Source organism: Thamnophis elegans, chromosome 2 (genome assembly GCF_009769535.1).
Source record: "Thamnophis elegans isolate rThaEle1 chromosome 2, rThaEle1.pri, whole genome shotgun sequence".
NCBI lineage: Eukaryota > Metazoa > Chordata > Lepidosauria > Squamata > Colubridae > Thamnophis > Thamnophis elegans.
In genome coordinates this window covers 106,612,163-106,637,146 of record NC_045542.1, presented here as the reverse complement: position 1 = coordinate 106,637,146, position 24,984 = coordinate 106,612,163, and the positions used below count along the sequence as shown (strand labels likewise).

General features: G+C 40.6%; 1 protein-coding gene and 1 long non-coding RNA gene across 2 annotated transcripts in view; one reads left to right on the top strand and one right to left on the bottom strand.

The window, feature by feature from the left end:
- Window positions 1–421: 421 nt before the first annotated feature.
- Window positions 422–24,984, bottom strand: part of LOC116503097 — a 33,572-nt gene continuing 9,009 nt past the window's right edge. Inside the window, exon 2 of the long non-coding RNA XR_004254651.1 lies at window positions 422–3,701. This is a non-coding gene — a long non-coding RNA (uncharacterized LOC116503097). The remainder of the gene's footprint in view (window positions 3,702–24,984) is intronic.
- On the top strand, window positions 5,347–23,822 carry MUSTN1 (musculoskeletal, embryonic nuclear protein 1). The gene is made up of 3 exons (XM_032209272.1): window positions 5,347–5,564; window positions 13,174–13,294; window positions 23,405–23,822. Exons 1-3 carry the CDS (start codon window positions 5,556–5,558, stop codon window positions 23,509–23,511), a joined length of 237 nt encoding a protein of 78 aa, XP_032065163.1. The 5' UTR covers window positions 5,347–5,555; the 3' UTR covers window positions 23,512–23,822.

Genomic DNA, 24,984 nt, shown 5'->3' with positions numbered 1-24,984 from the left:
AAAAAAAAAAACACTTATATTCCTTGCTCATTCTTTCCTTTTTTGAGGGCATTGGAGGTAACTTGTCAAATATATTCCTGTATTTTTTTTCTGATTAAAAAAGTATGATGTTTTTTTCAAACAAACCATGCCAACACCCTCCTACCCACCCCCACACAAAATAGTTGGTGGACAATTTGAAAAAAGAGAATACTCAGAATTTGTTACAGAAGCTTTCAAAATTTCCAAATCTAATCAGGCAAGATGGCACAGCCAAAAGGTGCAGAGGGGAAGGGAAAAGGGCCAAAGAAACAACCTTCAAATGAAATGTGTGAAGAGATTTGCAGACATTCTTGTGACACTCTGTCAAGTGCTATAGTAGTAACAAATGTATGGCATTCCGATCCTTTTTGGATTTTAGCAGCCCTCAATTGTTTGTCAATTTCAGTCAAGTTCTCTGCCAGTCTGTGCAAGAATTAAGAAGTGCATGAGGCTTCCAGCTTCAGTCTTCCTGATCAACTCTATCAGCCCCAAACTTCTCACTACAAACTCCCTGATCTTCCCAGTGCATCTTCACTCCTTAGTGGAATTAGCCCACTAACTCTGCCAAATTTATTTCATTCCATTTGAGCTTCATTTGAAAATTATTCTTTTTTTTAACCCTAAGAAGTTCATTATGCCGCTTCCTCAAAATTTCTTCATATACTTCCCCATAGTTTGGGAACCCCTGTGCTATATGAATAGTGATATCTGTTCACTGCTCAACAAGTCTGTTCTGTGAATAAGAGGAAGTTTAAATCTGAGCTCACCAGTGGGCTGTCTACAGATCCCTCCTGTAGCATCTGCTATGCTCTCTTCCTCGTCTTGTTGTTCTTTTGCAGTTGGGTGACTAATAAACTTGAAGAACTAAATGAATAATTGAAAGGAAATAAGAAGCTGGCATGTGCCAACCTTTGCATCACTTTAATGATCCTAGCGATATTAGAAGAAAAAAACATTGATGGTTGTATCTGAGCTTTTATTTAGATGAGGGTCAAAACTAATTTGGAAACTACTTGTGATTGGTGGGAGTAGCAGAGGTATCACAAATTCGCTTTCCAAAAAACAGCCTAAAAGTGATTATATCTTTCATGATAGCCAGCTGTTAATAGAGAACTTTCTTCACCCTGTTCCTCATATCTCTGGTCAGGGAGACAAATGACAGTGCACCCCAATTTAAATACTTCTGTCAGACATTGGGATATAAGTGTCATGCACCACAGGAGATTCAGGCAGTTCAAATGGGTATAAAAAGATATATTGCAAGTTTAATCTCTATACAAGATTCTGAACTACTAATGTTCCAAGCAAATATAGCAGTAGATAAAAAGTTAAAGGGATTCAAAGTGGGCTGGACTTAGACCTCTGGTGGGCATGAAGGGACTCATGATTGATAACATTTGACCCTTCCCTCAGGCTCAGCCTGGTCATTTCCTACAGCAAGTACAGTATGTAGTCATGGCATTTTCTTGTTGATCTTGTGTGTATGTCATCATTTTGATGCCATTGTGATATGTTACAGATGTCATTTACTCTCCTGTAAAATCCAGTTTGTTTAATATGCTTAAAATTCGAAGTTTGACCGCTGACCTAAATCATGGGTGTCCAACTTAGCAACTTTTAAGACATGTGGACTTCAATTCCCAGAATTCCTCAGTCAGCCATGGTGGGAATTCTGGAAGTCAAAGTCCACAAGTCTTAAAATTGCCAAGTTTGGATACCCCTGGCCTATATCAAAAAATCCCTCTTTTAAAGATTGCTTTCTGCATTCTTCCCCTTCCCTTTAATACCAAAATAGGGAATACATAACTAGGAACTCATGGAGATTAATATTGCTATGGCAATACTTGGGACCAGCATTCCCTAAGCATTCCCTTGTGTATTTTATTTATAACCAGGGTTTAACACTTTCACTTGGACAGAAATGGTGGCTGAATACAGAGATGTGAGTTTGTGTAGAAAAAGAATGTAGGGAGGAGGGAGCTTACAAAACATAGAAGAAAAAGAAGGCCCTCATCTCCCTCTGAACTATTTTTGTCCTAGTATTATTTACTCATTTATAATCTATCTTTGAGATGTTGGTGGTGGGGTTTGCAGTGGGAGCAATTAAGCTTGATGATATAAGCAATAAAAGGAACAGCTTCAAATACATCAGCTTTAAAAATAATGAAGCAGAACCTAGATTTCTGGGCACAGAAAATAAAACTTAATTAGAAAAAGTGTTGCATAATAAAAAGTTTTGTGGAGGGAGGGATTCCAGAAACCGAAAAAGGAAGAGCTTGGAAGATTTTGCCTTTAAAAAAGCAGTCCCCAAGTTCTTAATTTAGACCAGCCGATAGAACAAATGGAAACAATCAGCTATGCTGGATTGCTTGAAACAGAGCAAGAGAAATTATGCAATGTTTGTTCTGTGATCTAACACATGTTGATTTCAGGTTTTTCTGCAGGTCCTGGATGCTCTTCTTTGGAATGTAATCTATATAGAGGGCTGGAGAAAACAAGGAAAAGCACTTGGAGAAACCTTCCTTAAAAGTAAAGGAATACTGAGAATTTGAATTTGCTGTAGTCAAATTGGGGGAGGATGGGACTGGTGGCTGAGGAGAGATCCAATGCACAGATGCTACTTTTCGGGTAGGGTCTGTGCAAGACTCTGTTCTCTCTCCACTCCTCTTTAACATCTACATGAGACTGCTGGATGAGATGATCTGATGGTTTGAGGTGAGGTATCAATATGTTGATAATAGCCAACTTTATATTTCCACTCCAGGCTGCCTGATGTCCTGTCCCTGTCCTGGATACAATTCAGGTGAAATAGCTTGGCTTTGGATGTTTGAATCTTCTGATAACCAGATTTTTCCATTGCTAAAAGTCTGGAAACTCCAGTAGCCTCCTGAAAAAGCACCTTTGGGATTTCCATTGCTAGTTCTGGGTGACTCAAAATGACCTGGTGTGTAAGCGGGGTGTCCTCTTGAACTCAAAGCTCCTGCTGGAAGAGCAGGTGGTAGCCATTGGCAAGAGGGATTTTGCATATATTTTGTTCCAATGCATCCATTCCTGGGTTGGGAGGCTTTGCTCACAGCCACTCATACCCTTGTGACCTGTCATCTGGATTACTGCATTGTTCTCTACATGGGGCTGCCTTTGAAGAACATTCATAAGTATCAACTGGTGCAGAATGTGGCTGCACAGGTAGTAAAGAGTGCCAGATATTCAAAACAAGTGACACCATTTCTTCAGGAGCTGCATTGGCTGCCAGTGTGCTTCTAGGGCCAATTCAAAGGGCTGGTCATCATCTTTAAACCCCTTTATGGCTTGGGCTGGATTCCTAAAGAAACTTCTGGCAGGCTGAGCATGTTATGACTCCCATGAACCAAGGAGCGTCATCTGGCAGGGACCAAGAGATTGGTCTTCTCTGCCATAATCTCTGCCCTTTGGAACATTCACTCTTCAGTGATCAGGATGATCCCAACTCTGCTGGCTGTTCATAAGGTTGTGAAGACTTCATTGTCTATCCAGTCCTGGCTTCCGTTCCGTTCCTTGGCTGTAAGGGTTCCGTTCCTTGCCTGTATTAACAATCACGGTTGCAGATCTGCTTGATGCCATATGTATTCATTTTGTATTGTTTTAACTTTTTTAATGTTGCATGATGTATGCTGCCTAGAGTCATTTGTTGAGATGGTTGGCTAGAGAAAAGGAATAAATAAATAAATATGTACATTTCAGTTCAGTCCCAAATCACCCAAACTAATGTTTTTCATGCAGTGCGGAACTCACATAGGTTTGTTCCATGTGCAGTTTTTTTAAGGTTTGAGCAAACATTTGAGTGAGTTGGTAGCACTGAATATAATATAATATATATTATATGAATATAATTATATGAATATAATTAAGACAAAGTAATCCAAAGGCATGTAACAAAAGAGAATTGGTAGCCTTAGAATAGTGGTAGATTATAAAAAGCCACTTGAACCAAGAATGGATTATTCATCACCCAAAATACAAGAAATATTTGCATCTAAATGATTTTCTGTACTAGACCAGAAGAGTGGATACTGTCCAAGTTCCTAAATAAATAAATAAATGAAAATAAGCAAGCCCGCAGGTCACCCAAAGCCTGCTTTCCCTATGCAGGTAGTCCCCATCTAACAGCAGTTCATTTAGTGAGCATTCAAAGTTACAGCAGCAGTGAGAAAAGTGACTTATGACCGTTTTTCATACAGCCATTGCAGCATCCGCATGGTCATGGTATCATAATTCAGATACTTGGCAAATGACTCATTTATGAGAGTTGCAGTGTCCTGGGGTCATGTGATCACCTTTTGTGACTTTCTGCCAAGCAAACTCAAGAGGGTAATCAGATTTATTTAACAACTGTGTTACTAACTTAACAACTGCAGTCATTCATTTAACAAATGTGGCAAGAAAAGTGATAAAATGGAACAAAGATTTGTCTCAGTTAGCGACAGAAATTTTGGGCTCAACTGTGGTCGTACGTCGAGGACTCCCTGTACTATCTAGCAACTGACAATTTAAATTGATGCCACCCAGATTGACAAATGTTCCAGCCACTTTAAAATAATGAAAAAAAAAGTTATACTTAGTTTAAATCTAACCGAAATAGATAGAAAAAAAAATGGGAAGATTATATCTACAGTGGCTTCATTGTGCTGCATTTTATATTGGGCAAAAATCTGGTGGTTGAATAGTCTGTTTGAAAAAGTAAAGCAGTTCATTCTAGTTGTTTGCAAAGTCACGGGTAGCTCTGTGAACGTCAAATGTTCATTTTGCATTACCAGTTCCTATGCCGTTTAGGGACTTAAAGGGATATAAACGCATTAGATTAAAGCTGCTTACAAATCAAGGCAAATATCAGTTGACATTTAGCTCTTGTTTGTACCGTGGAAGTTATTTCTGAACTAGCTATAGTTTTGGGGCTATTTACGGAAGTTGAAATATTATAGGAATCCAACCTAAATAAAATCAGTTGTCATCTCAATAAGTCAAAACATGATATGTTTCTGGTAACTTAGTGCTTCCTCACTGATTCACCTGTAGAAAGTGTTCATCCCAGGATTAATATCATGACAGATTCCTGCTTCAGTTGATGATCAGCAAATGTTTGTAGGTATTTTATTCTTGTAGATTCATGGAGCATCTGCAGCATAAAAGCATTGCCCTTTATAGCTATAAATAGATGACCACAGGGCTTCCTTTGAAGACATACTTGTTCCTAAAGAAAGGACAAGGCTTCTGTATAGTTCTGCTAGCCCAGCTGTCTTTTCTTGTCACTTGTAATGTTCCTCTCACTCCACTCATACAGTTTATGAAATGCTATAAACTTCAGTCATTGCTAAGAATAAATCTTTCGACAGTAACATGTTGTCAACCTTAAACACTCCAGAAGCTAGTCTGGGAAGATGACCGTGTAGAATGACTTCATAGAAGAGTCTATATAAGCTAAAGGAAGTAGGCTACTGCAGAATTCGGATATTAATCCAAGGAACTACAAGCTCAGTATTTTTACAAGTGTAACAACAATGTCCCAGGTATGATTGTTATTTTTCCTACTGCTTAATTTACAAAAAAATAGTATTGCTAAGAGAAACTGCAACTCTGATGGATTTAGTTATTGGTAAGAAGTGAAAAAACTCATTATTTATTTTCTACCTCACTGATTTTTTGCTAGCAGAGTGTTACTGGCATCTTCAGTGCAGTAATAAATGTGTCTTTGTGAAAAATTAGCTTATAATGATTTTAAATTAGAGCAGTAACCAAAGTACGGCTTAGCTTTCTCTTTTTCTCTTTCTCATAGAGTACATTTAAAGCTATAGATCAATGTTTTAAACACGTCAGTCCTATTACTCAAAAAATGCTTTCCTTTGCAATTGTGTGCAGAATTCTGCTTTGTTTACAATAGGCAACGTGTCTTGTTTACAATAGGCAACAATTGCTTGAGGGTCTTGTTTGCTGAATGCGAGATCAAAATTCTTAAGGTTGGTTCAAGAACAGAAGGTTCTATTAATTTCTAACAGAAGTTTATTTTGGCAGCAAACCTCTTACAGTATTGAGATTAATTATTTGACTAGATATCTGCAAATCTGAATTTTTTTTCCCCATTGTGTTGGAAAAGGATGAAAATGTAGAGATATCCTCTATGTACTTAGGGAACTTTCTTGTATAAAAGCAGGGAATTCTTAACGGAAACAGAAAGATAGAAGGAAATCTGGGAGCAGGATTATGTACACAGGCGTGCGTAGCGACTATTTAGAATCTCCTGGGAGAGGCTATATAAAGAAGTGTAGTTCTAAATCTTTTGATTAATACTTTTGAATTGTGGTGCTTGAGAAGACTTGAAAGTTCCCTGGACTGCAAGGAGATCAAATTAGTCAAATCAACTCTGACTGTTCCTTAGAAGGACAAGTACTGAAGCCTGAGCTCAAATACTTTGGCCACCAAATGAGAAGAGAGGGCTCATTGGAAAAGACCCTGATGTTGGGCAAGATTGAAGACAAAAGCTGAAGAGACTGCAGAGAATGAGATGGTTAGATAGTGTTATCAACGTAATGAACATGAATTTGGGCAAAATCCGAGAGACAGTAGAGAAAGAGGGGACATGGTGTGCTGTGGCCACGGAGTTGTGAAGAGTTGGACACAACTAGTGACAACAACAAAATCCTAAATCAGAGCTGAAAGGAGCATTGGAGAGCATATATTCTTCATCTGTCTGTCTCAGATAAGTTGTAGAATGGTTTGTTATTGGGTGTGCAAGGAGAGGAGATGATTTTGCCAAAATCTTGCCAATCATTGCATGTTATTTCTATAACTCTGGGAATAGTCTCACTGCTGATCTTGGATGTTGTTTCTCCCTTGGGATTTTTATTATGGGAAATGATTTGTTCTGCTATTCTGATGCATAATTCAAAAAGCCAGAAAAAACATTGCTATCAGCTTGTTGCTGTCCTAAAGTTCTACCAAAATTTTGCATTGTTCATTAAATACTGTATATTATGAACAGGAGATGTATGTCTGTACCATTCTATATTTATTCTCAGTTGTTGTTATACAAGAATTATGCTGGATAAACACAAAATACCCAGTATGGATATAGAAGTAAGTGGGAATGAAGAAGGACACCATATTCAATCAAAGCTGTAGGACTGAAATTTCTGTTATTATCCGTTCACTTTATTGCCAAAGTGAACATTGAAGGACTTCTGCAGGGACACAGTACTGTAGAACAAATTTGCTTTTCTATTGTACTAAATGTTGGCCAGTGAGTAAAACACATCATCCATAATTCCAGGACATCAGTCTTCCCAACCTGAAGTCTTGAGGTCCCCATAACATCCAATTACCAAGACTAATGCATGTAGTTCTTAACAGTACAAGAGTTGAAGTCCAACATTTTTAGAGGCCATGAAATTGGAAAATTCTCATTCCAGTTACCTATTGGCCATTCCAAGTACCTATTAGTTGACGTGATTATTATATGTAACATCTAGGGTAACATATAATGTCCATGGGGCACAGGATTTTTTTCTCTCTTCATTTTTTCACATATATGTAGCCAAAATAAAGCGTGTAAAACAATGGCGTAGGAAGCTCTCCTATGCTCATGTCTGGTTCATTGTTCTGTGCTGTACTCCCAAGACAGCTCTATTTTTTTTCACTACAAGTTTCTTTCATTTTAGCAGAAATTATAACTTACCAGGACCTTTGAGGTCTTCTAGTCCAACCCCCTGCTTCAGCAGGAAACCCTATACATTTCAGATAAATGGTTGTCCAATCTCTTCTTGATTATCTTTTTTATACTGGATGTATGTCCCAAAATTTCTCTACATATACGAAAGAACATGCTAATTATCTTCATTTTTATTACTTCCTATAAAACATGCATGAGCCAAATGTTGATCCTAAAAGAAAGCACCATGTTAAAGTGAAATAATAAAACCAGCAGTCTGCAAATTGAGGATAACTATCACGGCTTACATTATTTAAAATGCAAAGAGCCAGACGGGATATACTGTCTCTGTTCAATATTTTAGATTTCCTTGGCAACTCTGTCAACTGAAACAGATGGTCTTCATTCTGCTGAATATCAATCTGCAGCAATTTATCTGACTGATTTTTTTATATGGGAATGATGGTAACTTAACTAAATTTAATCAACCATGATGTGTACAACTACATGAAGGCAGGTAATATTTTTTTTAAAAAAAACCAATATCTAGCTACCCATTACACTATTCCATTTTTGGATAAGCAGTGTGAAACAAAGTGCACAAGATATAAGAAATAGTATCCGAGAAATACGGGGAAAAAAGGAATCATAACTAAAATTATTCCAATATTCTAATTCTATTTTTTATACCTCTAAAGAGTTTTCTATCTATCAACCATATTTATTTCCTACTGCAACAATATACTGCTTAATAAAATGCCTTTTGGTCTTTAAATTTCTTGCCTTTTTTGCAGAATCTCACCATCAATCTCTAACCAACCACAACCTATTTGGTCTTCTTCTTGATCTATTCTCTCCTTCCTGTACTTGTTTTGCAAATAAATTCTCATTCTTTCCATAAGACAAAATGACTTTAATGTCCTTTTTTCACACTCTATTCACTTTTCTATTTAGCCTACATTCACTATTCATTCTTGACTCTTATCTGTTCTTGTTGTATCACACCTTTCTTAACTATCACATTTCAATGTTTATATTTTTCCTGAAATACACAAATATACACGGAGCAAAATGAGTAACAGCTTTTTAGTTTCCTACAGAAACAGAGCACATATTGTATTTTCCACTATCATTCTAACAGCATTTGGACATCTTAAAATTTGTGCATTTTTAGTAGACACATTTCAATACAAAAATTCATACACTTGCTCTAAATTTTCTCCATATGTATAACTTGCAAACAGTCATTCCATTTTTCCATGTAATACAATTCCCTTAGTCTTTGATAAATTAGATGTTCATATCCATATTCCACATTGCATCTAAAATTTGCATCTAATATTTTCTAACATATTCAGGTTCTCATTTCAGAATATGGCATTATATGCAAAGAAGAATGCATAATGTCCATACCTTCAAATAACTTCTGATGTCCTCACAAGCATTTCTCATATATTTATCCTTAAACACATTAAACAGTTATAAGAATGTCAAATATTCTTTTCTTATTCCTGGGTCAGTGTTGAACTATTCAATAACCATTATATACCGGCACATGCTTTATCTCCATAGTATTTCTTTCTTACCACATTCAACTATATATTTACATAAAAGTATTTTAGCCAATTTGTTTTTTCATATCCTTTGTCTAAGTCAACAAATGTATCATAAATCCCTAATCTTTCCTTCATACAATTTTAAATGACCTTTTGGAGAGCAAAACTCTGGTTTGCACACTGCCCGGCATAAAACTGCAATGCATTCTCCAAATTGTCCTATGATATATAATTTTGACAAATAAGACACTTTGATTGTCTGTTACAGTTAATAGCAATAGCACTTAGACTTATATACCACTTCATAGTGCTTTTACAGCCCTCTCTAAGCGGTTTACAGAGTCAGCATATTGCCCCCAACAATCTGGGTCCTCATTTTACCCACTTTGGAAGGATGGAAGGCTGCGTAAACCTTGACCCTGGTGAGATTCGAGCTGCCAAATTGCAGGCAGCTGGCAGTCAGCAGAAGTAGCCTGCAGTACTGCATTCTAACCACTGCACCACTGCAGCTTAAATGACACTACTTACTCTTCAGGATGTCTACATTTAGTTCAGATGGCAAACAATAAACTCTTTTCTGTGCCGATATTTAAAGATTCCTAAATACAGGTAATCCTTGACTTAGGACCAGAATGGAGCCCAACATTTCCAGTGCTAAATAAGACAGCTGTTATGTGAGCTTTGCCTCATTTTATGACCTTTTGCCATAATTGTTAAGCAAATAGCTGCAGTTGTTAAGTGAACCACATGGTTATTAAATGAATCTAACCTTCCCCATTGACTTTACTTGTCAAGAACCATCAGGGAAAGTTACAAATGGTGATCACATGACCCTGGAACAGTGCAACATTCATAAATACTTGCCAGTTGCCATGTGCCCAGATTCTGATCACGTGACCATGGTGGTAAGAGTGAAAACTGTTAAGCGTGAAAATAAGTCACATTTTTCAGTGCCATTGTAACTTTTGTCATTACATGAATGGTTGTAAGCTGAGGATTACCTGTAATGTTGTCATTTCTGTGAGTATATGCCTTTTCATTTGAATCAAAGACCATTGTGAGAAATTCTGTTTCATTATTCAGAAATGGTAGCAGAAGATTATTGTATTAAAATAGCAGATTGGTAGCAGAGAATGGTTACATCCTCTGGTTATAGAGGTTATAACCAGATGGTTATAGAGCAGTGATTCCCAATGTGGGGCCCAGGCCCCAGAGGGAGGCAATTTGATTTTTAATGGGGGCAATTTGAACCTTGTTTAAACCAAGTTAATGGTCTTTTAGGCTTCCTCCGCGTGAGTAGAGTTCACTTTTTGAGTAAAGTAAGAATTATATGTCAAGAGGGGGCGGGATCAGGATTTTAGAGATGCTTATGTGGGGCATGGCCAAAGAAGGCTGGGAACCAGAGGCGGTATGCTGCCAGATCACACAGGTTCGTGCAAACTGGTAGTGGCGGCAATGCAAGGCTCCGCCCACACACCCTGACATCCTCAAGTTTTGCGCATGCCCAGACGTGCCGTGTTCAAGCAAAGCAAGTACACAGGTGCGTGTGCTCCCGCTACCGAACCGGTAATGAAGAAAATAGAATACCATATCTGTTGGGAACCACTGTTTTAGATAGTTATAGAGATCAAATAAAGTGAAGAGTCTATGGGTACTATGGGCCTTGTTGCTTAACAGTTTCAACTGTCACAGGAAACTCTCCTCAGAACATAAAGGAACCATAGATTATAACCGTAGATGGAAGCTAAACCCTTGTCATCTGCAGGCTGGTTTATTCTGTAGTTGTTGCAATACAAAATATATTCTAACATGTATTCCAACACCCATACAGGAAGTCTTCAACTTGCAACCATTCATTTAGTGACCAAAGTTACAATGGCACTGAAAAAAGTGACTATTGATTTCCTTGAAGAATTTTACGTGAAGGCTACACTGAAAACCTTGAAACTGTCATGAAACTGCCTCGCCTGAATCCAAAGCCTTTGAAAGTTTACAATCAATTGCTATTAGAAGCTAATATGAGTCAGGCCTGCCCCCTATGACTTAGAAAGTGCCATCTTGTCTTCCTCTAGTAGCCGAGGTGGCACAGTAGTTAGGGTGCAGTACTGCAGGCCACTTAGCTGACTGTTATCTGCAGTTCAGCGGTTCTAATCTCACCGGCTCAAGGTTGACTCAGCCTTCCATTCTTCCGAGGTGGGTGAAATGAAGACCCAGACTGTGGGGGCAATATGCTGACTCTGTAAACCGCTTAGAGAGGGCTGAAAGCCCTATGAAGCGGTATATGTCTAACTGCTAACTGCTAACTGCTAGTAAGCTAGATGGGCTTGTTTGATTTAACTTTTGATAGTGCCAGAGAATGCATATCCACACATTCTGTTTCTATGCCCACTTTTCATTTATTTTACTGGAAAATTAATCTTTGATTACTTTTTCATACAGGAGCCATATATTACCTTTCTGCAGTAACTGTGCTTACAAATCTCGCTTCTTTTTCTGCTTTCCTTTTCAAAATCCACTCTAGGCCTTGCCACACATTCAGACTCTCACACCAGTCATTGCCTTCACTAACTCTCTTGATGGTTCATCATAATTAAATCAATGAGGCTTTTTTTGATTTACATTCATTCCTTTGCTATATGTGCATAAATATACTTAAGCTTCAACTAAAAGAAGAGGTGTTTTCTTTTCCTAAGCAGATACTAACCAGTTATCCTTCTTCTTGACTCTTGAGTCTCCAATGCCTCCAGTTACTTTTTTGTAATCTTTCATTTCCATCTAGTCGCTTTGGATAGCTTAATTACAGGCATTGAAATATAATAAAAAGTAATAAAATCCTACTAAAACAACGTAAAACACTCATAAAAGAAAGTCTGAAGTTAAGTCCCAGAAAAGTGGTGATCTACCATCACCAACATCTTCAAACACTGCGTAAAAAGAATATATAACTTTTACTACCTTGGCAGAAAACCAAAAGGAGGCACATCTTCGGGGGTAAAACATTCAAGAGCCCTGGCTACTCATGGAAAATGTCTGTCCATGTTCATTTTTCCCACCCCTCATGAGAGGTTGGGGCCCTCACTATCTTCTCCCTCAATAACTGCAGATGACGGTAGAGATTTTGGTTAAGATATCCTGGCCAATAGTTTAATGCTAGCTTTCCTGTTTCCTGCTCAACGTGTTGAGCTCTGCATACTCAAAATCATAGAATTGGTGTTAAATGTGGTTCTCTAACAGGAATTCTAACAGGGACAGTCTATATTCACAACAAATAGATTTCCATTCTATTTCCATTTCATTTTGGAGGCTAAATTGTATGATGAATGGTTAAGAGAACTAGATATGCCTAGCCTGTCAAAGAGAAGGAGAAGGATTGGGAGTGACATGACATGTCTTCCAGTACTTCAGGGGCTGTCACAGAAAAGAGGGTGTTGATTAATTCTCCAAAACAACAGAGGGGCAGGACAAGATGCAGTAGGTAGAAGCTCTTTAAAGAGAGATCCAACCTGAAATTGAGAAATTTCCTGATAGTGAGTACAATTAATCAATGGAAGAGTTTGTTTTCTGGAATTGTGGATGCTTCATCATGGAAGCTTTCTAGAAGAGACTGGACAACCATTTGACAGGGATAGAATAAGGATTCTACCTTGAGCAGGGGGTTGGACTAGAACACGGGTCTCCAACCTTGGCAACTTTAAGATTTGTGGACTTCAACTCCCAGAATTCCTCAGTTAACTGTAAGACTCGTGGACTTTATGAAGTGCACATGGAGACCCCTGAACTAGAAGACCTCCAAGTTCCCTTCCAGCCCTATGTGTCTATGGTTCTGCTAAAACAGACTGATGTTACAGTTGTATCTTTGTGACTGTGACATCTTATCACATTTTCTGCTACAAAAGGGTCTTTCGCTTGTCTTTTCAGCCAGCTCCAGTGAAAAAGAAACGCCCTCCAGTAAAAGAAGAAGATCTCAAAGGAGCTAGAGGAAAACTGTCTGGTAATCAAGAAATCAAATCCAAAACCTATCAAGTCATGAGGGAGTGTGGTGAGTGAGTGTGTGATGCTTCCACATGATTTCCATGCTGGATTTATTGCTACAATGACAGCTGCTTCTGGTTTTTGTCTTCCTGTGACACAAGAAGATAAAAGCTTACTCCAGGGTCCCAGTTCTGCTTTTAAATGCTATTTGTTTTATATTGTCCTTGAATTAAATTCACTGAAGTAGCATAAGTCCTATTAATGAAAATTAAAAACTGAAACCTTGCCTTGAAATAATGTATAATGGAGAACCTTCAACCTTTTTGACTGATAATATTAAACAAATCATTTGGCCTACCATAGCATGGGATATGGAGTAGAAAATAAAATAAGGAATAGATTGCTTCACAAATTTAGCCTGAGGACAAAAGCTTCTGGGGGCTTATGTTGTGGCCCAGCAGGAGCCGATAGAGCTGCCACCAGACTCCGACAGCGAGGGGCTCTATGAGTTGGCTTTGGAGGATGTGGAGGACCCTGGACAGGGTTCCGACTCTGAGCAGGGCGCAGAGAGGCTGGTTGGCCACCAGGAGGTGCCTGAACCTTGGACCAGTGGGGAGGAGACAAGGGAGTGTGATCCGGACATCAGCAGTGGGGAGGAGCCAAGGGAGTTGTTCCTAGATGCCCAGCACCAGAGAGCTAATAAGTGTAAGGAACAATTACGCAATTACAGGAGGTAATTGCACTCAGCTGGTGGTCATTAGGCTCCTCTCCAGACTATAAAAGGACTGCTTGTGCACACACCTCTCTTGCAGAAGTCAACGCAGGAAATAATGTTGGAGAACATTATGGTGAGCTTGGCAGGCTGGATTGCTGCCACAGTTTATCTGTGCTGGATTGCTGCCCAAGCTTGTCTGTGCTGGTTTGCTGCCAAGGACCTGTCTGTCTGTTAATTAAATGCCGTAACTTATCTTTGGCTCGGAGTGTGTTAGTGTGGGACGAGGGGGGTCAGAACAGCTTATATCTGCCTTTAGTTCCAACAACCACTACAATTCCCCTGGGGTTGGAATTCCCCATTTCACTCTCTCTTCACTTCTGACAAGCTGTGAATTGCCAGTAACCACATAACTTCCTTATCAAAAAGAGCAAGGAAGTCCCCATATAGATCTTTCCCATATATACCATTGCCTGTGATAGCAGCTGTTTATCTATACAATTTTCCTTTCAATTCCAAGTTTGCTTTTTGAACTGAAGTATATGAACCATATGATCACCTATTTTTATATTCCTACACACAAACACAAAGCAAAATGCCTTCTATTCATATCCTGGTAACTGATGCCTGAAGATGGCCCATTAAATATTTTAAAGGATATAGCTTCGTGGCATCACCTTAGTCTAATTTCCAGCACACTGCAGAGACAGCAAACGTCTGCTTATAACATGGTTCTAATAATTAAAATGGTGTTTCCTCTTCCGAATTCTGCTCACTGTCATTCATGCCCTCATGACTGATTGTTTGGATTACTACAATACGGTTTACATGGGATTGCCCTTGAAGAGCATTTGGAAGCCTCAGCTGGTACAGAATGCACTGCATTATAAACAATGTTGGCTATTCAACATATGTAACACCACTGCTTTGGGGGCTGTATGGGTTGCAAATGTATTTCTGGATACAATTCAAGTTGCTTGTTGACTGTCACCTTTAAAGCCCTTCATGGTCAGGACCAAGTTATCCAAAATACTATCTTTTTCCAGTTGTTTCCACCCATCTAATCCAGTCTGATAGAATAGGCATGTTCTGGGTTCTGTCAGCCAACAAATATCAAGAAGACATGTATTCTGTGCCACAATGCCTGCCCTCTGGAGCATCCTCCCTCCTCAAATTAGGAGTGCCCTGACCCTATTGGTTGTTTGGAAGGCCTTGAAGACCTGGCTCTATGTCTAGGGTCCAGTGGTGGGATTCAACCATTTTTACTACAGGTTCTGTGGGCGTGGCAGGGAAAGGATACTGCAAAATCCCAATTCCCTCCCCACTCTCAAAATTTCCGCTACCGGTTCTCCAGAACCTGTGAGAACTGGCTGAATACCACCTTTGCTAGGGTCCCAAGTGTGTGAGGAGCCCTGTTTCTTAGCTACTTTGACTCCAACAAATTATATCTCTTGACTGTTATTTGCATTGAATTTATTTTTATATTGTATTTTAATTCTTCAGATCATTTCTTAAGATTGTTTGCCAACTCAAAGTCACTGGTTTGAGATGGGTAACTATACAACATGAATGAATGAATGAATGAATGAATGAATGAATGAATGAATGAATGAATGAATGAATGAATGAATTCTTACCGTAGGAACAATCTACAGTGTCTCATTGATGATGCAGTCCATCATATGGTCAGTGGCTCAGATGCTCAGATCCCACTGCCATTTTAGACTCTGTGGACAGGGAACTTGGGCATTGTTTGCCAGGGCCATTCTGATTTTGGCAACCAGAGAATCTTGATTCAACCTCTCCCTGCACACACTAAAGATTCATCTGTCACCATTTCACCTATCAGACTTGACAGTGCAACCCCAGGCTGCCTGGGCTCAGATGGATGGCAAGAGGAGATAGATGGAGCCAGCTCTTTCCCAACTAGATCAGAGGTGGTATTCAGCAGGTTCTAACCAGTTCTGGAGAACCAGTAGCAGAAATTTTGAGTACTTTAAATACCACCTCTGACTGGCCCCACCCCCATCTATTCTCTGCCTCTCGAGTCCCAGCTGATTGGGAGGAAATAGGGATTTTGCAGTATCCTTCCCCTGCCATGCCCACCAAGCCACATCCACCAAGCACACCCACCCACCAAGCCACACTCAGAGAGAACCAGTAGTAAAATAATTTGAATCCCACACTGAACTAGATCCCTGATCATATGAACCTAGCTGAGAAAGGGTGGATTCTCTGCAATAAGCACTGGTCAACCCCAGTCAGAAGCAGCTGAACCATGAATGGAGAGAGGATGCTCACTGAAACAAAGAGACCCTGGCTTTACTGCACTGTCCTGTCCCCTGCCTCCCCCCTCCAATCAACTGGAATACCTGATTCATACAGTGGGTTGGGGTGGAGCAGTTTCCAGCTCTACTGCCACTCCACCTCACCCCCTTACAGATTAATTACAAGTCTAATGCTGACTAATCTGGGGAAAACCATGTGCATCTTCAGCTAAGAAATGTCCTTCTCACTTCGCAATATTTGCCCCAACTGCTTTCACCCCCCAAGGGAATTTAAAGCATGGGTTTAAATTGAACTATTCCAGAACAGTATGAAAACTTCAAGGTAGCCGCAAAAAACCTTTGCACAAAATTAAAGCAAGGCTGCTGGTGGTTTGAGTCTACTAGTCTAGCCACCTATCAACACTCATCTGCCCCACAGCCCTTAAGGGAGCCATTAGTGGATACCTAGCATTTTTGGTAAGAAGGCAAACAAAGCTATAAGAATTTACCCACCATTTTCCTTAATTTGTCCTGCACTAAAACCCTAAGGGCAGCGCTTCCCCCAGTCTCCTTATTGAGGCTGCATGGAGAGCTAATGCAAAGCATGTCAGCCTACTTTTCTGCCAGTTCATAAGCTGAAGGATAAAATTTAAAATATTGCATGCTTTAAAAGGAAAGAGCAGAAAAATAAGAAAAAACATAGTCAAGAGATTTACCAGCATCATAAGATTAAGTAAATGAGGTACAAATTCTTAGTAGAAGGTTTAATTAGGCTTTTCTGTATTTACATATCTTATCCATTTTAAGGGTGTGGGTGAAATTAATATTTGAGTAGCAGCTGTATGTAGCACAGTATGAAATATGAGTTAAAATGGCTTTTTACAGCCTTGTCTTTTATTTTGTTCTTCTTAGCATTTTTTGCAATTGCAGGATCTACCTTTTAAAAATTCATCCTTTGGTTGCAACAGGAATTGACCGACTGGCTTGATACCTGAGACAGACAATGTGGGCTGAGAGAAAATGATTGACCCAATGCCACCCAGCCAGCTTTCATGGCTCAGGTGGAATTAGAACTCACCGTCTGCTGGTTTTTAGCCTGGTGCCTTAACTACAAGGCCACATTTGTTCTATCCTATTACAGCTTTACCTAGTCTAGAGGTTGGCAATCCATGGCTCTGCAGCCGCATGTGGCTCTTTCATCCCTCTCCTGTGGCTCCCTGTTGCCAGTTAGCTCCACAATTGATAGGGCTTTCAGTTAGGACGGGTAGAGGAAAAAGGACCCGGCACTAGCAGGAGACTCTGTGGTAGGAGAATCGGACTTCTGGTTGGCAGAGAAAAAAGGACGCTGCGCTAGAAGGAGACTCTATGGTGGGGGAACTGGATTTCCAATTAGCAGAAGAAAAAGGATGCTGTGCTAGGAGGAGACTCTATGGTGGGGGAACCGGATTTCCAGTCGGCTCCAGAATTGAACGGGGGCTTCCGGTTAGGACCTTTGTGGCTCTTTGAGTAAGGTGACCAGATTTTCAGATTGGAAAAGAGGGACACCCTTGACCGGGGGGGGGGGGGGGGGGGGGGGGGGGGGCTTGATTAAAAAAAAAATTTTTTGTCAAAAGGTCACCCCAGGACACTGAAACCAGCATAAATACGAATCTGTTGCCAAACAAAATTTTGATCACGTGACCATGAGGATGCTGCAACGGTCGCTAAGTGTGAAAAATGGTCGCAACGGTCGCTAAGTGTGAAAAATGGTCATCAGTCACTTTTTTCAATGCCATTGTAACTTTGGTCACTAAATGTTTTCCCCCTCCTCGAGACTCCTCACTTAGCGACCATCAGAAATACGAATCTGTTGCCAAACATCAACATTTTGATCGCGTAACCATGAGGATGCCACAACGGTCGCTAAGTGTGAAAATGGTCGCTAAGTGTGAAAAATGGTCATCAGTCACTTTTTTCAATGCCATTGTATCTTCCTGATTATTAAAAGTGCAAATTCACTCAGTGTCAATCATGACTCCTGAGTCCATTTCAAAGTATTGTGCATAGAAATTTTTAAAATGGCTTGTTTCAATTTATTTTGGATAGAATCTTTTTTTAAATAGTCTAAGACAATTTAAAAAAAGAATCAACACAGAATACCACTATTTTAAAAAATCATATGCACAATAAATAAAATATTATTTTAAAATACATTGAGCCTATACTCCTTACAGTAAATGACTCATCTGGAAACAAGCCAATAGCAGTTTTGTGCTTTAAAATTTACAGATTTTCCAAAATCAGCTTAAGTCCAAATATTTAAAGACCACCCCCCTCAAAGCTATCTTACCAGAGCTTTAAATATCTTCTGGGGAGGCCCTGCTAGTAATCCCATTCATGACAAAGGTAGGGCTTTCTCAGGAGGAAGGTCTCAGCTTGTGCCCATCCTTTGGAAACCTCCTCCAGAGCAGGGAGCCCTAACCTGCTGTCCATTCAGGAAGGCTGTACAAATTATTCTGTCTTCTAGAATCTAGAGCCATTGGGATTTAATATGGTTTTATCACTGGATTTTCTTTTTATTGTTTTTGTGGAATTGTTACAATGATTTTATAATAATATAATTTTATTTGGCATTTTTGTTGCTGTAAACTGCTGAAAGCCCCTGATAGAATACAAATTATTTAATAATAAATTAGGAAATGTGTAGCTGTTTTCTACACATTGGTTTGTTTGAACAGCTGAAATCAAGCCTGTTCACCCAAGGCAATTCTAGAGTAACATGTGCTTCAGGACAACCTCCCTCTTAGACTGCTTTTTAAAAATGAATTATGCCTTGCTTTTCTATATTATCTTCACTGACACTGTTAGTTTTATTGTTTTCTTGAAGAGATATTTTATTATTCTTTTGTAAATCCTTTTGGATTTTTTCATGAAGAATTCCAGTATAAAAATAAAAAAACAACACCATAGAGTAAGCTATCTTTTTCAAATACACTTGCAGTGGCAACCTATTACATATTACCTGGCAAAAGAAATCAGTGTTTCCTAAAATCTCTCCTTGGAGTCCAGAGGGTCAGACCCAATCAAGGGTACTCAAAATTCAAATTTGCCAGCCTATGTTGAAATCCCATCAAACAATTGTGAGAATCCACAGTAGCAGTGAATACTTAGATTTCAATATTTAATGCAATACATATTGATAAATATAACCCATACAAACAAATACCATTTTGGGATCCTGAGAGAAATTTTTTAAAACAAAGACAGTAATATAGATTCAGGCGGCTAACACATACAACTGTAATGTTTTGAACATATTTTTCTCTCTACACTATACAGCCTTCTGATGCATGAAATGAAACTCTTACTCTTAACTCTATAGGCACACAATCTTTCCAGTAGTTCACATACTAGTTGGTAACATCTTAATTTGAGGCTTGATTGGAACATTATACAGTTATTGAAAGACAGTAAAATGGACATCAACAATCTCACACCCTGCTCAAAGTTGTGACAGCAAGTTTAAATTTTTGACCTTAACTATCAAGAAAAAAAACAATTTTAAAACTGGCATGTCAGTGACTTCTTAAAAGTCAGGATGCCTGGTCAAGATTAAATTGCAGGTAGATTTCTTATCACTTTCTAAAAAGAGAAAAATTCAGAACATAACAAATAAAAGGTTGTGAATTTCACAGATGAGACAGAAAACCACAAATGGGCAAATATGACCTACAAAGGCATGAATCTCCCATATTATGGGAATCCCATAAACCCTGCAGATGTTCATAATGAAATTATATTTAACTATTTGGGACAGAAAGACAACACAGACTATTTTTTTAAAAAATTCACCAATATCACACCATAAGATTCTTTATCTTTTCTTTGCAACAATTCCTAATGGCACAAGAAATCTCCATCAATATCTATCCCCAAGAAGAAAACTCTTCTTTAACAGCAAAATAATGTAGAAAAATTACAAACAATAACTCTTTTCAGCTTTATGCACCACCCCAGTAAACACAAATGTTTGATCAGAAAAAATATGTCCAAGATAGGAGCAATAAGCTATACACCATGATTTAGGAGTTTGATTTTTTTCAAAAATAAATGCTAAAATACTAAACTGTATATATGCACATTTAGGTAAATAGTGTTCTGTATACCCTCTCGGAGGCGGCGATGGATCCCAATCACGAACGGACGCCGCCAGCAGATAACTTCCACGCGATTCAGGGGCTTTTGCCAGGCGGCGGGACCCCCGAAAGCGAGAGAAAATTGTCTGTGGGCAGCTGGCAGCGCCCCAACCTCTCCTCCTGCCGCGCGGATCCATTTTGATTTACGAACGGATTCCGCGGTGGTTCAGGGGCTTATGCCGGGCGGCGGGACCCCCGGAAGTGAGAGAGGAAGTTCCGGAAGCGAGAGGCTGCCCCGGCGATCGATCCCAATCACGAACGGACGCCGCCCGCAGATAACTTTCCATAACTTTCCGGGCGGCGGGACCCCCGCATGACGTTCTGTGCGGGCGGCAGCCGCTGCGCCCATGCTCTCGGAGGCGGCGATCCCATTCACGAAGCGGCAGCTCCTCGTGGGCGCAGCGCCTGCCGCCCGCACAGAGTGAATTTAATTGGGATCGCCTGCGGCCGGGAGGACCCCTGCACAAATGGACTCCTCGCGGCCGCAGGCGATCCCAATTCACTCAGCCGGGGCGGGCAATTTCTGCACGAACGGACTACTCCTCGCGGCCGCAGGAGGACAGGGAGGAGGAGGGGGCAGCCGAGCCGCCCGCACAGAGTGAATTCAATTGGGATCGCCTGCGGCCGCGAGGACTCCTGCACGAACAGAGTATTCCTCGCGGCCGCAGGCGATCCCAATTCACTCAGCCAGGGCGGGCAATTTCTGCACGAACGGACTACTCCTCGCGGCCGCAGGAGGACAGGGAGGAGGAGGGGGCAGCCGAGCTGCCCGCACAGAGTGAATTCAATTGGGATCGCCTGCGGCCGCGAGGACTCCTGCACGAACAGAGTATTCCTCGCGGCCGCAGGCGATCCCAATTCACTCAGCCAGGGCGGGCAATTTCTGCACGAATTGCCCGCCCCGGCTGAGTGAATTGGGATCGCCTGCGGCCACGAGGAATAGTCCATTCGTGCAGAAATTGCCCGCCCCGGCTGAGTGAATTCAATTGGGATCGCCTGCGGCCGCGAGGACTCCTCACAGCCGCAGGCGATCCCAATTCACTCAGCCGGGGCGGGCAATCAATTTCTGCACAAACGGACTACTCCTCGCGGCCGCAGGAGGACAGGGAGGAGGAGGGGGCAGCCGCCCGCCCGCGGTTCAGGGGCTTCTGCCGGGCGGCGGGAGCCCCTGAACCGGCCGCGGGCGGCTGCAGCTGCCCCCACCCTCTCCTCCTGCCGCGGCGAGCGGAAAATTCGATTAGAATTAGATTACTCACCAGTCAGCGCAGCTGCAACCTCTTTCGTCTTTTGTAGAAAGGAAATGGAAACTCGCGCAAGTGTGCTGAAAATTTCCCATCCCAGCCAGCTCACTGATTGGCTGGAGTCCAGGCCAATCCAATCAGTGAGCGGGAGGCTGGGCTGGCTTAAATTTGTAGGTAGTAGGTAAAAGGCTAAAAGCACGCTTTTTTTGGCGCTCGCAGCTCCCGCCCATCAGCTGCTAGCTTGCTGGACTGGCTCATCTGGTAGGATAGAGAACAGAACGATGAGCCAGCCCAGCAAGCTAGCAGCTGATGGGCGGGAGCTGCGAGCGCCAAAAAAAGCGTGCCTTTTAAAAAGGCGGGCGGGACGCGGGAAAGTGCGTTGGAAAGCGGGTGTGTCCCGCCAAAAGTGGGACGTCTGGTCACCTTATCTTTGAGTGTTTAAGGTTGCCGACCCCTGACCTCATCAATAGGAAATCTGTCCTTATTTAACAAATCATCTCTGACTGAATGCAAAACATTTATGTTAAGAAAAACCCAAAATTGGGATATGGGAGAAAGAGTCCAAAGGCAAGGTCATTTGAAGAAAAGGTCCCGTTACTTCCAGCTTCTTCCTGTAATGCCCATGGAAAAAAATCAGAGGTAGCCAAAACACTTCCGTCCTATTCATACTCCTTATAATCAGTGATACCCTGTAACTTAATCCTTTAATCACAGAATTATTTTCTGAGAGAAACAACTTCCCAAGATAGAGAATGGTCATGTTTCATATCAAAATATTGTGCCGGTTTTTCTTAGGCCTTTATGAAATTTACAGATAGGAAATCAGGAAAAAAAACAAGGACAAAGCAAGTTGTGAATACAAGGAAAAAATTAAGTATCTTTAATATAAATATTTATTATGAATTTGAAACATATACAAAGTTTCCTTAAAAGCAATAATTAAATATTCAGTTTTACAACACAGATCCTAAACAAGCTCATTGGTCCCCTGGATTAGTATACAGGTTGTGAAAAAGATGAAAAAAATGCTAACAATTATTAGTGTATTGATTATTTAAAAACGAAAACGGGGGGGGGGGGGGAGTATATAATATGAAAACTGCAAGTTCAGTTTTATTGGGCTCTGAACAATTAGAGGTTTCCACTATGCACTGTGGAATGTTTTTGGAGAAAGTGGTAAATCTCCTGACTAAAAAAAATCTTCCAAAGTTTCCCTCATCCAGAGACACAGATTCTTAAAATAACTCAGAAATAATTTATCCTGTTATGAAAAGGGGACACATAAACACATTCCCCTGAAGAGACACTGCTGTCAACATACTGAGCTGTCATCGTTTTTATTTTATTTTAAAAACATGAAGCTTTTAATTGCAATACTTCTCTGCTTCTTATACCTCAGGATCTTTATAAACAGAGCTCCAGTGATGAAGACCAAGGAACCCTCTGAAATTTTTCACTGACTTCAACTTTGAATAAATGCATTACACAAATGCAAGGTTTAACAACTACCATAAATTAACTCATTTTAATTAAACCAAATTGGGCATTTGCTTCGTTTGCCCACTGGTGGTTTTAGTCCCACCTGCTGATTAGGATGCAGCCCAGAACATTCTCCTCAAAGTCTGTTGCATCAGAAACAGGTTGCATGTTCCTACTTTGAAACATACATGATATAGACTTTGGTATTATTGTGCTTATTATGTCATCCTTCCGTTTGTCATAAGTGTCACTGTTTGCAAACCATTCTGGTGGAAGCATTAATCAGTACTCTTCTTTTTCCAGAACAAGCTGGCTCTGCTGCGCCATCTGTCTTCGGCAGAGAACGTACCGGAGGAGAAACTGTCTTCGACAAACCAAAATCAGAACCGCCAAAAAGTGTCTTTGGCTGACAGCCATGAATATTCCCAGCATCCTTCACTGTTTCTCTTGTTTTTTCCATACATCAGTCTTATTATGTGGCTTCTAACTTAATTCTTCAGGCATGAATCAGCAAAAGAACCTGAATTGAAAGGTGTCTTTTTTTTTTTTTTACATATATACGGTGAGATTTTTTTCACCTTACCTATCCAATAGTTAATTCAAGTTATGGCACGCAGGATGCTATTGTAATGACCAATTTTGTTAACAAAAATGCCCCCCCCCCCGCAATTCTTCTTTTTTAAAGTCAATGCCCCAATTCTAATTGTAATTATTGTGTAAAAGAAAATAAAGCTGGATGATTTTGACTTTCGATTATCTTATTTTTCACTTGCAATATAACTACTTGCAGTATAGTCAGGGAATATAAATATGTTACTTATATTATTTCCGCACACAATTTGGTACAAAGTCCTTTGATTTTTTATGGAAGTGGTAATGTCTTTCTATGGGAGAGCAACAAAGCTGAGTCTGGTTAAAATCTTGCTGGGACAAAACAACAGCCCAAGAGCTTTCTTTTAACTTTAACAATCATTTCTTCAGGGGGAAAAATCCTCTTCCCAAAAGAAGAAAGTTTCACCTTAACATGGTCCTGAATTGCTGCTTCACAGACTGAATTCTTCAGACTAGAATAGAGCTGGAAGGGAACTTGGAGGTCTTCTAGTCAAACCAGTGGTGGGTTTCTACCGGTTTGGAACGGTTCGGTCAAATCGTTCGCTCTGACTGCAAGCCGAGAGCGAACCCCTTCTCTGTTTCTGTGAAAGCGGACCCACCTGCCTGCCCGCCCCTGGGTTATACTCACCTTTATTTCTGCTTCCAAAGCCCAGCTGATCAGCGGCAGCAGATTTAATTGCCGCCCCTCAGCTGTTTTCCGTGCACCTTTCCTTGTTTGCAATGCGGAAGTTCAATTTTTGCTAAACTGCGCATGCGTGCACAGTGTGCGTGAAACAAACTGTTCAGCCAGTAGGAACCCACCCCTGAGTCAAACCTGCTCAAGCAGGAGACCCTATACTAAGGTGACCAGATTTTCAAATTGGTAAAGAGGGACACCATTAACCGGGGGGGGGGGGGAGGAAGCTAGGCCACGGTGGTTAGTGCCAACCCGCGGCCTCGCTAGGGACATCTGGTCACCTTAATTATACATATCCTCTCTCTCTCTATCCATCCATCCATCCATCCGTCTGTCTGTCTATCTGCCTGCCTATCTGTCTATCTAGTTATGGTATCTCTCTCCCTCTCTCCCTCTCTCCCTCTCTCTCTCTCCGTCCGTCTATCTGCCTGCCTACCTATCTCTCTCTCTTTCTCTCTATCCATCCGTCTATCTGCCTGCCTATCTGTCTATCTAGTTATGGTATCTCTCTGTCTCTCTCTCTCCTTCTGTCTGTCTATCTGCCTGCCTATCTGTCTATCTAGTTATGGTATCCCTCTCCCTCTCTCTCTCTCCA

Bases quoted from the DNA above. Each gene is read 5' to 3' on its own strand.
- MUSTN1 (XM_032209272.1), top strand. The intron at 13,295-23,404 runs GTGAGTGAGTGT...TTCTTTTTCCAG, and splicing joins TCAAGTCATGAGGGAGTGTG to AACAAGCTGGCTCTGCTGCG.